Source organism: Acomys russatus, chromosome 7 (genome assembly GCF_903995435.1).
Source record: "Acomys russatus chromosome 7, mAcoRus1.1, whole genome shotgun sequence".
Lineage (NCBI taxonomy): Eukaryota > Metazoa > Chordata > Mammalia > Rodentia > Muridae > Acomys > Acomys russatus.
Genome location: NC_067143.1, coordinates 65,820,195 through 65,832,886, shown reverse-complemented (window position 1 = coordinate 65,832,886; position 12,692 = coordinate 65,820,195). Strand labels below are relative to the sequence as shown.

At 40.4% G+C, this 12,692-nt stretch overlaps 1 protein-coding gene across 1 annotated transcript in view; it reads left to right on the top strand.

The window, feature by feature from the left end:
• Positions 1-12,692, top strand: part of Pik3c2a (phosphatidylinositol-4-phosphate 3-kinase catalytic subunit type 2 alpha) — a 91,476-nt gene that overhangs the window by 55,912 nt on the left and 22,872 nt on the right. Inside the window, exons 10-16 of the mRNA XM_051149271.1 lie at positions 1,476-1,521; positions 1,597-1,807; positions 4,130-4,252; positions 5,081-5,248; positions 7,958-8,057; positions 8,584-8,729; positions 11,391-11,579. Of these exons, the coding sequence (XP_051005228.1) occupies positions 1,476-1,521; positions 1,597-1,807; positions 4,130-4,252; positions 5,081-5,248; positions 7,958-8,057; positions 8,584-8,729; positions 11,391-11,579 (983 nt within the window). The remainder of the gene's footprint in view (positions 1-1,475; positions 1,522-1,596; positions 1,808-4,129; positions 4,253-5,080; positions 5,249-7,957; positions 8,058-8,583; positions 8,730-11,390; positions 11,580-12,692) is intronic.

The following is a 12,692-nucleotide window of genomic DNA, read 5'->3' as shown; positions in this document are numbered from 1 at the left end:
GAAACCCTGTCTCGAAAACAAAACAAAAAAACAACAACAACAAAAAAACCAAAAAACCACTTACTATAGAAAAGAACAAAATCAGTCCTTTCATTTTAAATGAATTAAATAATTTTTAACAGTACAGTATTTTTTACTAGCATGAGAGTAACATTCCTAAAGAAGTCTAAACTCTACTACCATTTGGTGACTGAAGGAAATTATTAGATATAATTATTTAAGGTAAACTCCCATATCAACTACACTTTACTGCTCCTTCATCCAATAAAGGAGTAAAAAGAACGGCCTTGGCTGTCCTAGACTCACTTTGTAGACCAGGCTGGCCTCGATCACAGTGATCTGCCTGCCTCTGCCTCCCACCACGCCCAGCTTCTATAGTAAGTTTTAGGTGCTCTGATTTGTTTGTCTTCTTGAGACAGGGTCTCCTGCTTTCCAAGCTGGTCTTCATCTTACTGTGCTTTTGCTAAGGGAGTCATGAGCTCCTGTCTGTTCTTACTTCAGAGGCGCTGGGACTGTAGCATGTATGACTTTGTTTCTTATTTTGAGTCAGGGTCTCACTCTGGCCAGGCTGGTCTTGAACTTGCTGTATTCCTTCTTCCTCAGGTTCCCAGGTGCTGTAATTACAGCCATGAACTCCCACTCCAGCTTGCCTTAATTTTCTTACTAAAAATCATTTGTTGTCAGGCATGACGGCACACATCTTTAATCCCAGCCCTTGAGAGGCAGAAGCAAGCAGATCACTTGAGTTCAAGGCTTCATAGTAGTGAGATCCTGACTCAGAAAAAAAACTTATATGTTTACTTAGGTTTATTTTTCACTTTTTACTTGGTTGTTATTATTGTGCATTTGTGTGTATGCTTATGTGGGTGCACATATTCATGTGGGTATATGGATATGTGTTGGGGTGGGTAAATGTCCATGTGGAGGCTGGAATTCAACATCAGATGTTAGCTGCCCTCCACTCCTTTTGAGACAGGGTCTCTTGTAGAATCTAATGCTCCTCAGCTTAGCTAAACTAGCCCGGGAGCTCCAGGGTCTACCACAATCCACATTCTGCCTCATACCCTCTCCCTCTCCTGTGCAGTCAGGATAGACCAGCTTTTACCTAGGTGCACAGAATTCTACCTCATGCCTTCTTGGCAGTTATTTTACTGATTGAGGCATTTTATAGCCCTTCATTTCTTTGCTTACTATTTTATTAATTTTTTTTTCAGACAAGTTGGCAGATTTCTTCTGAGAAGGGTTTCTTTGACATTTAAAGAAATGTATCAAAAGAGAGGTTATTCAAAACAAAAGCAAAGACCCAGCATGGTGATAAACTCCTGTAGTCCCATCATTTTTTATGTGGATCAGAAGTTTTCCAAGTTTGAGACCAGCCTGGGCTACACAAGATCCTGTCTCAAAAAAGGAAGAAAAGTAAACATTTTATATTAAATTGTGGTCAATTTCTGACTAATTAATACATGTGTACACAGGTGACTTCATTATCTGGAGGAGATACTAGCAAGGACTCAAATAGGGGTATGTCTTTAAATTCTTTACATTTTGGCAACAATTTCTGCCTCTTCAGAGAATTAAGAGCTTGTTTCAATGTAGGCTCACTGCGTCCTGAGAGTCCTGCTCAAGCAAGCATGGAGCACTTAACGGCAGCAATCCATGATCTTCTCAGGCTCCACGCAAACCATAGTGTGAGTTCTGCAGACTGTCCCCAAAGTAGCAGGAGCGTCAAGGAAGCGTGGACCGCAGCAGAGCACCTCCAATTTACTGTCTACGCTGCACATGGCATTCCCAGCGACTGGGTGTCAAGGTCAGTAGCTGCTTAAAGCAAGTGCACAGCTTGACCCAGAAGCTGCACTAACCTTAGTGTCAGTAACTACTTTTATCTTCTTGGTTTAAATGAAAGATACAAAGATCACTGGGTATCCTTATACCTTTGTGGTTTTAATAAAATTACAGAGATATCTGAAATTATTGTAGTGAAAAATCCCATTCGTATGACTTGAAAAAAAAAAGGGCAAAAGAGTCAGGTGTGGTGTCTCATAGCAGAGGCAGGCAGATCTCTTGAGTTCAAAGCCAACCTGGTCTACTAATTCCAGGACAGCCGGGACTACACGATGAAACCCTGTCTCGAAAAAACAAAACAAAAGCAAACAAAAACTAGGAAAATATATAATGAAACTGACAAGGAAAAATGCTGTTTAAGATGAATTACCTTAAGATTGGTGGGCTTTTCTGCCTTTCCTTTGGAATCAGGGTAATTTGAAACAGTACAGTAAGGCTAGAATTCAGGTTCTACCTTTAATAGCTCACAGTGTACTGTTGCTAATATTTGAATTTTACAAGAGCATATTTCCCCTACTGAAGTTTTGATAAGGGTTTTCCTCTTTCAATTTTTTTCTTTGGTTAAAATCTTTAAGGCATAGCATTTTGGGGCCAATTTTAATTTTTTTGAAATAACTAATATAACCAAAAGGTCTAAAATGAGTATTTGTATTGAAATAGTTCGTAATGGCTTAGTGCTATAAAATAAAAGTCTAGTGAAGAGTTAAAAAACTAAAATTCCACTTGATTGAAATGATGGAGTGACTTGAAAGTGGTTATTGTTTGTTTCCAAACTGGGTCTCTCAGTCTTGGCAGTTCTGGAAATTGCTATGTAGACCAGGCTGCCTTGAACTCACAAAAGTATATCAGTCTCTGCATCCCAAGTGCTGAATTAAAGGCCTGTACCATCATTCCTGGCTGAAAGTGTTTTTATTTCTAAGTCATGGATGAAGTGTTTACTGAGCACCAGATGGTTTCAATATTGGAAATCCAGTAACAAACAAACAAGAAAACAGTACCTTTCTGGAACTTTTATTTAAATGGCTACTACTGCCAATTTCTTTTGTCTGTCTTGTTACTGACATGATTCTCACCATGTTGCTTAGGCTGGTCTCATCTTCAGACTGAGCCATCTTTTCACTGCAGCCTACTTAAGTAATAGGGTTACAGGTATGTGCCAAAATGCCCACCAAAAAACATGGCAAACACATTGTGTGGGCGTTTTTAGCTTGTGTTTTCTTTTGTTCATGAGAATTCCAGATAGGAGGACCCACGTGGTAAGAGAGAACCAACTCCCACACACATTCACAGGCTCAAACACACTCTAAATAAATGTAATGAAATTTTTTCTTTTCTTTGTTTTGTTTTCACACAAGGTTTCTCTGTGTAGCCTTGGCTGCCCATGAACTCGCTCTATAGATCAAGGCTGCCCTTAAATTCACAGAGAGAGTGCTGGGATGTAAGGCATGCGCCATCACTGCCCAGCTGGGGGAAAAAAAACCTTTTAAATTATAGATGTAGCTGGGCATGACGTGCTAGTCCTTGGGAGGTGGAGACAGAAGAATGAGACGTCTCAAAGAACAAGCAGCACCTCACTGCTCACATGCAGAAGACACTGGGGTGTGACTAGGATGGTTAGCATGTAAATCTGCAGGTGAGTTAGAATACAAACAGCACACAGCTTTATTGTGTCCAAGGCTCGTAGACGACTGTCTTACTGTACTTGTATGTGCAGCGGTTGGAACTAAGTCATTGCTGTCTAGGGAAAGACCACAGCAGTGCCAGGGAAGACTGGCGGAATCGCCGGGTCTGTCTGTGGCCAATATGCTTAGCTGAGCATGTCAGTGATGGAGCAAGGAAAGCAGCGTCTCCACCACTGCCAAGAAAGAGCAAAAGAAACTAAACAAACCAACCTCAACAAAAAGCAGGAATGTAGTGGAAGGAGCACTACGGGAAGGTAATGCTGGTCGTGCCTTCCTGGGTGTTACCTAGGCGTGGACAGCGCACGGCCTGTCGTCTCTCACCTGTGCTCTGACGCTGGGAACTAACTGAGCATAGCACCTGCAGCAGCTTACAGCCCATGGTCTCTTACAGCCTGATGCCCACACTGAGGCTTACGCTCCCTCCTTACTTCTTTTGTTATACCATTTCCCTGTTTCTGTAGAATTTGCAAAGGTTAAATTTCAGATGGATTTCAAAAAATAAAACAAATGGTGAGCATTTTGTGACTTGGGAAAAATAGCCAGTGTACCTGTTTAGTCAGATAATTATTACAACCTAGAAGTCAAATTAAGCTTTCTTTTCCCAGTTATGAAAAATACTACTTGATATGTTCCCTGTCTCACAATGGGAAGGATCTTTTTAAACCTATTCAGTCAAAGAAGGTTGGCACGTACAAGAATTTCTTCTATCTTATTAAATGGGATGAACTGTAAGTGGAGTTTTTGCTTTTATAATCATTTCAGTGTGCCTTGTTCTTTAATTTTTCCAATGTATACGTTCTTTTTATTATATCTTTGCTGAAATCTACTAAGTTCTTACTAATATGTTGATTTTTCTACACAATTCTATAAAACAAACTGAAATTAACATAAAAAATTCTGAAGTATTCTTTTAAACCTCTTTATTTTAAAATCACAATAATATAGTATTAATTCTTCCTAGACTTTTGTTATGTCAAAGATAGAAATATACATATAACTCTAGAAATGGTGTTTTATAACCTCTGTTTTACAATTGCAATAACATAGTGTTAATTCTTCCTAGACTTTGTCATGTCAAGGATAGAAATTTACACAGAATTCTGAGGGGTATTTTATAAACTGCTTGCTTAAGTGTTGATTATATAACACTATACAAGAAATCCAGCTCTTGATGAATAGACAACCAAAATCTTAAATCTTGTCTACATGATAATAGTCTATAATGTTAGGTGTTTTAAAATACTGTTTGTTTGGTTTTTTTTTTAACTAAGATCTAATTTTATTTTGCCTAATTATCAAACTGCCTATCTGTAGGTACTTAGACATTTTTACAAAAAGAAATGTTGTATTTTTGAAGTTCTATACTGATAATGAAATTTAAGACTTAGCAGTACAAGTTAGCCATACTTGCTACTTAGCCAAGTTACTGGAAACTAAAGATTGTTTTAGAATTGAAATAAAACACCTAAAATTATGTCTTCATTAAATGATTTGTAAGCCTTTTAATCTAATTTTTTTTCTTAACACCAACAAATATTTTTTTTTCTTCCCTGTAGAATCATTTTTCCTATCCAGATATCACAGTTGCCATTAGAGTCAATTCTTCATCTTACTCTGTTTGGAATCTTAAATCAAACCAGTGGAAGCTCCCCTGATTCTAACAGGCAGAGGAAGGGGCCAGAAGCTTTGGGCAAAGTCTCCTTGACTCTTTTTGACTTTAAACGGTGAGTATTGCTAGATTATGATAATGAGTTCTATGACACATCTGTACATCGCAAACAGGCTGGAGGACAGGGTAAAAGCAGTAACAGACACGCACCTAAAGCTAAGCAAAGTAGTTACTGCTGGGGTCTCAGTATAACCAGTGGGTGTGCAGAGGATTGCTTGCTACTCCCTGTTTCAGGAGAAAAGCAATAGCCAATGACTGTTATTTCTGTAACGTATATTATGATAGGATGCCAGGGTTCTATCAGCTTGATACTAAAAGAACTCTTATTTTAAATACTTCCCACCTTTCCCCATTTTCAGAGATTCAACAGGATTAAAGAATTCTAACTCATTAACCAGTCCTTAGTGTTATGGGCCCTTGGTCTAAGAGTTGTAAAGATCTCCGCTGTGGACATTAGCCTACTTGTACATGTGGGGTCCCAAGTACAGCCCCGATTACCGTTCTTCCAGAACACCGTCCACCTTATTTCTGAGGCAGAGAGTCTCTCATTGGCTGGGCCTTGTCAATTACGCTAAACTGGCTAGACAGTGAGTTCCCTCAGCACTGGGATTGTAAGCGCACACTGGCACGTCTGGCTTCTTAACATGAGTTCTGGACATCAAACTCAGGTTCCTATGCTTGTGGGGTGAGCACTTAACCAACTGAACCATCTCCCCAGCCTTCAAATTGTTTATTTTTTGAAAAACATAAAACAGTTTATAGATGAAATAATGTCATGAAGATTTGGAGTTATCCCTTAGAACTGGAGTCACAAGTGATTGTGAGCTGCCCAGCACAGGCCCTGGGGGCCAAACCAAGGTCATCTGGAGGAGCAGCAGGTGCTATAAACCACTGAGCTATCTCTCTAGCCTTTATTTATACCCTCATACACACAAAGGTTTAAGTTTAATCTTGGGGGCTGGAGAGATGACTCAGAGGGTCAGAGCACTGCTTGCTCTTCCAAAGATCCTGGGTTCGGTTCCCAGCAACCACATGGTGGCTCACAACCATCTATGGTGAGATCTGGTGCCTTCTTCTGGTGTGCATGTGGCAAAACACTGTGTACTTATTAAGTAAGTAAATAAATAAATAAGTTTTAATTGATCTTAGGAAAAAATTTATCTATTAATGATCAATCAAAATCTGTAGCTAATGTTTTAAGTAGACCATCAGTTGATAGTTCAGGGTGATGATTGACATACGTGAGCCTCACTGCCTTTTTTGTTTTTGTTTCTGTTTTAACATTTATAGTGTCTGTGTGTGTGATGGTCAAAGGACAGTTTGCAGGAGCCAGTTTTCTCCTTCTACCATGTGGGTCTTTGGAATTGATTACAGGTTGTCATGTGTAGGAACTAGAGCCTTCACATGCTAAAGCATCTTACCAACCCCTACTGCCCATTTTTATAAATATATTTTGTTACAATATGTCATACAACATGCTCACTTATATATCGTTCTTAGCTACTTTGTATTACTAAACTTTCCTACGGAGCCTGGTGTCGTCTTTCTAAGGCTGTAGTTATAAATGTGTGATACTATGTTCAGACATCCCCACCCCCACCCCAAGACAGAGTTTCTCTGTGTAGCCTTGACTGTCCTGGACTTGCTTTGTAGACCAAGCTGGCCTCGAACTCACAGTGATCCACCTGCCTCTGCCTCCCGAGTGCTGGGATTAAAGGCGTGGGCCACCATGCCCAGCTATGTTCAGACTTTTAAAATGTATTTAGTTATTTATATTTATATTTCTTTTATTTTATGCATATGAATATTTTGCCTGCAACTATATCTGTGTACCATGTACATGTATGGTGACCACAGTGAGCAGAAGAGAGCATTGGATTCCCTGGAACTAGAGTTACAGGCAGTTGTGAGCTATTGTGTGGATGCTGGAAATTAAACCTGGGTACTCTGTAAGAACAAGTGGTCTACCCACTGAGCCAACTCTTTTTTTTTTTTTTTTCTGTTAAAGATTTATTTATTTATTACTATGTATACAATGTTGTGTCTGCATGTACATTTGCAGGCCAGAAGAGGGCATCAGATCACATTATAGATGATTGTGAACTTAGGACCTCTAGAGGAGCAGTTAGTGCTTCTAACCTCCGAGCCATCTCTCCACCCCGAGCCAACTCTTTAGCCTCTAATTTTTATTTTTTTATTATTTAGGCAGGCAGTCACTATTGTAGCCCAGGCTAGTCCAAACTTAAGGTTCTCCTGTCCTGGCCTCCTGAGTACTGAGATTACAAACATGTGCTGGTTCCTAAGTATTTATAGAGAAAAAAATTTACTGAGGAGTACTCAAATAAGTTGTGTTTCAATGGCAAAGCAGTTACTTATTGTCTCGGCCTCTTACTCTAATGGTAAAAGTTAAGATGCAGGTCTGTTATCCAAACCGTGGCCTTGCAGTCATGGTCTCTGGAGGAAACTTTGGCACAGCCTTCTTTCAGTTCTCTGTTATGTAGTGGCGACGGGGACAGTGTGCGGTCTTGTCCCTTCTGTCTCTTCTCCATGCCCTTCTCCCCAGGACGCATTTCTAGCCTCCCTTTGTTCCCACACCACACTTGGTATTTTATCTGACTTCTCAGGCAGTGTGGCAGCTGACTCCTTCCAGGGTGTGATTAAACGAAATGCTGTTTTTTACCAACATTTCAAGTTGATTATCATGATGCATTGTGTTTAGGGTTTTCAAACTGAAAGTCACAGTATTCTTTTTATGTCCATGAAGGTTTTTAACATGTGGAACGAAACTTCTCTACCTTTGGACTTCATCACATTCAAGTTCTATCCCAAAAAAAGGCTACGTCATGGAGAGAATTGTGCTGCAGGTAATGGGAACTCTTGACAGGTGAAGGGCCTTAAATGTGAGTGTCTTTGTGAAAGGTGTTCGTATGTACCATGACTTGGATTGATAGTGATTAGTAACTGTTTACAGTTTCTGAGAGACCAAAACAGGCCTCGTATCTATCCTGAGAAATACAAACATACTTTTGAGAATGAGCAGCTATTGGTAATCACTGTCATCAGAAAGAAAAAAGCACCAGCTTTATATACTTAATATACATTTACCTAGATTGTTATAGAAATCAGTTGCCCGAAGACAAAGATGCTGATAAGGAAAATATGGATTATAATTTGAGTGAGTTTACCAGGCGGTGGTGGTGCACACCCTTAATCCCAGCACCCAGGAGGCAGAGGCAGAAAGATCTCTGAGTTCAAGGGCAGCCTGGTCTACATAGTGAGTTCCAGGACAGCCAGGGCTACACAGAGAGACCCTGCCTTGGAAAAACAAACAAACAAACAACATACATTAAAAAAAAAAATAATTTCAGTGATTTCTGTTCATTTTTTCAGGTTGATTTTCCTTCTCCTTCATTTGACATTATTTATACATCACCCCAAATTGATAAAAGCGTCATACAGCAATACAAGTTGGAAACGCTGGAGAATGACGTAAAGGGGAAACTTGTGGACATTCTTCACAGAGACTCATCATTCGGGTACGCTTCGTTTACTGCTCTCTCGGGACTCTGCTGTGGCGTACAGCTCAGGCTGATAGCCCATGAGTTAGAAGTGCTTTTGCTGTGGAGCAGGCTTTGCAGGGCTGGGAGTGCACAGTGACCCCAACCCCGCCAGTGAGAGATTGTATAAATCAAGTATATCTATAGTGCGCGCACGTGCATGCGTGTGTGTGTGTGTGTGTGTGTGTGTGTGTGTGTGTGTGTGTGTGTGTGTGTGTGTGTCTCCATCCATTGGAGAGATGTCTGCGTGGGGTGTCTTCTCTGTGTAACTCATATTTTGAGACACTCTTACAGAACCTGGAGTTCACCACTTGGCTGGCTGGCTAGGGAGCTTGAGGGACCCTCTTGCCTCTTTGTTCCCAATGTTGGGGTTGCAGATGCACACTGCCGCACCAAACTTTTATGTTCATGCTAGGGAATCTGCTCTCAGGTCCTGATGTTTGCACAGCAGGCACTTTATTCACTGAGCCACTTACCCAGACCTATTTTTTCTTTTTGTATGTGCATACATGTATGTGTATAGAGGGTATTAAGTCAGCATTAAGTATCTTCCTTGATCACTCGCCACCTTTTTTTTTTTTTGAGACAGGGTTTTCTCGCCTGCCTCTGCCTCCCCAGTGCTGGGATTAAAAACGTGCACCACCACGCCCGGCTTCTATCTTACTTTTTTTTAAACAATTAATTTTTTTTTTTCAGTGTACATTGGTGGGCTGGAGAGATGGCTCAGAGGTTAAGGGCACTGGCTGCTCTTTCAGAGGTCCTGAGTTCAATTCCCAGCAACCACATGGTGGCTCACAACCATCTATAATGAAATCTGGTGCCCTCTTCTGGTGTTCAGGTGTACATGCAGACACAGCATTGTATACATAATAAAATCTTTTTTTTTTTTTTTTAATGTGCATTGAGGTTTTGCCTGCATGTATGCCTATGTGCTGGTATCAGATCTTAGAGTTATAGACAGCTGTGAGCTGCCATGTGAGTGCTGGGAATTGAACCCTGGTCCTCTAGGAGAGCAGTCAGTGCTCTTAAGTTGCTGGGCTCAGCAGTTTTTGATACAGGGTCTCTGACTGAATCTGGAGCTTGCCAGCAAGTTGAGTAGACTGGTTGACCATCAGGCCCTAACAATCTGCTTGTCTCCACCTCTAGCACCCAGATCCTTTAGAACAAAGCAAACCCCAGCAGTTTCCCAGCTGAGCCATCTTCCAGTCCTTCTTGTATTATCAAAGGCAGACAGGCTGAGAAATATATTTACAGTAGGTACCAGTTGATTAATTTGCTTAACCTATAAAGAATCTTTACATCAGCTAACAAGGTGGTGCAGCAGATAATGTGCTTGCAGTGGAGCCTGGCCACATGTTGTCATCTGGTACACACGCTCCATGGCATGCATGCCCAGCACGCGCGTGTGCGCGCACACACACATGCACACCATTGTATACAATACACCATTGTATACACATGCATACACACACACCATTGTATACACATACACACACATACAGTTTAAGTTCCCTCCTCTCAGAAAACTATAGCTTATGTTAAGCTGTCTTAGCTAGCACAACTTCGTTATGCACTTTTTGTCATATTTGTGGGTTTTTTCATACTGAACATGAGAAGAATGTGTCGTACTTGTGTGCTAAAGTCTCAAAGGTAAGTAGGTCAGCCAGCCATGTTGTTGCACACTTGTAATTCTCACACAGGCAATGGAAGCAAGAGGAACAATCTTAGCTACATGGCAAGTTTGAGGCCAGCCTGAACTACATAAGATCCTGCCTCAAAAAGAATGAGTAAGGAGCCAGGCATGGTGGCCCATGCCATTAATCTCAGCACTCTGGAGGCAGAGGCAGATGGATCTCTGTGAGTTTCAGGCCAGCCTGGTCTACAAAGAGAGTTCCAGGACAGGACAGCCAGAGCTGTTAGAGAAACCCTGTCTCAAAACAAAACAAAACAAAAAGAAGAAGTAATAAAAGTGAAATATTTCAGGATCATGTCATTGAAGTGAACTCAGAATTTGTCTCCAAAATATATTTTCCCATTTTGACTGTTTTTTAATTCAACTTTGTGCTTCTCTAAAAGTTCATCCCAGCATTTGTTTTCTCCATTGCATTGATTTTGCTTGTATGGATGCAGTCCTTGCTGTCTTACTGTGTGGATGCAGTCCTTGCAGTCTCATAGGGTGAGCTCTACTCACTCAGCTCTAGCTTTGTGGTGCTTTGACATCTTGTTGGAGTTACCCTTCATTTTACTAAACATGGTGCTTCTGTTTGGTTGGTTTTTTTGTTTTTTGTTTTTTGAGACAGGGTTTCTCCGTGTAGCCTTGACTATCCTGGACTCACTTTGTAGACCGGGCTAGCCGTGAACTCACAACAATCCACCTGCCTCTGCCTCCCAAGTGCTGGGATTAAAGGCGTGCGCCACCATGCCCGGCTAACATGGTGCTTTTGTCAAGGCAAAACGATTTTCATCTCCAGGTGAGGGTAGATTAGTGATGTTTGCTGTACATTGAATATTTCTATTTCATATTAGTATTAGCAGTATCCAGAGGTGACTGTCACAAATGAATACATTTCTTCTTTAAATTTTTAATTATTGAGATTATAACTGTATTTATAATTCTACTTAATTCTCTTATATATGCAGACTTTCTAAAGAAGATAAGGTCTTTCTGTGGGAAAAACGCTATTATTGCCTCAAACATCCAAATTGTCTTCCTAAGATTCTAACAAGTGCCCCAAACTGGAAATGGGCTAATCTTGGCAAAACTTACTCATTGCTGCACCAGTGGCCACCATTGTGCCCGTTAGCTGCATTGGAGCTTCTTGATGCAAAGTAAGTCAAATACACTTATTTGATGTTTTATTGTCAAATTTTCCATTAACATGTTATGCTGCAGGATATTCCCTTTTAACATGAAAACAGCATAAAGTAATGTAAATGTGTACATGTAGTTTACATAAACCTAATCTTTTTCATTGAAATGGTCAAGAAAGCATTTTGTGTCATTTAAAACCTAACCTAGAGCCGGGCATGGTGGCGCATGCCTTTAATCCCAGCACTCAGGAGGCAGGGGCAGGTGGATCACTGTGAATTCGAGGCCAGCCTGGTCTACAAAGTGAGTCCAAGACAGCCAAGACAACACAGAGAGACTTTGTCTCGAAAAACCAAAATAAATAAATAAATAAAAATAAGACCTAACCTAGTGCTGAAGAGATGGCTCAGTGAGTTCAATTCCCAGCAACCACATGGTGGCTCACAACCATCTATAGTGAGATCTGGTGCCCTCTTCTGCCATTCAGGCAGAACATTGCATACAAAATAAATAAATAAACAAACAAGTAAATAAATAAAATCTTTTTTAAAAACTTAACCTTAAGAAAGAATTAAGTGACTATTTTTGAATAATAATTCGTGTGTGTGTGTGTGTGTGTGTGTGTGTATCTGGAGAGACAGCCGTAGGTGCTAGGAACCGAACTATTATATTTTTGGTTCTGAGTCTAGCCTTTAACAGCTGAGCCATCTCTCCAGCCCTTGAATAATAATTCTTAATAGTTATTATATAATTTTCTGGCTGTGGTGGTGCACACTTATAATCCCAGCACTTGGGAAGGCAGAGGCAGGAGGATTTCTGAGTTCGAGGCCAACCTGATCTACAAAGTAAGTCTAGGACAGCCAAGGCTACACAGAGAAACCCTGTCTTGAACCCTCCCCCCAAATACATACATATTTATTTGTGGGGGGGCCAGGTTCTATGTATAGTTCTAGCTGTCCTGGAACTCACTTTGTAGGCCAGTTTGGCCTCAAACTCAAAGATCTGAATTTATAAATATTGATAGTATTTTATGATGGGGACAAAATTAGTTTTTATGACACTAAAGTTTTGTAATAATCTGGGAATTGAATTTGTATTTACACAATTTTTCCTACTTTAGAAAAAAGAAAGGT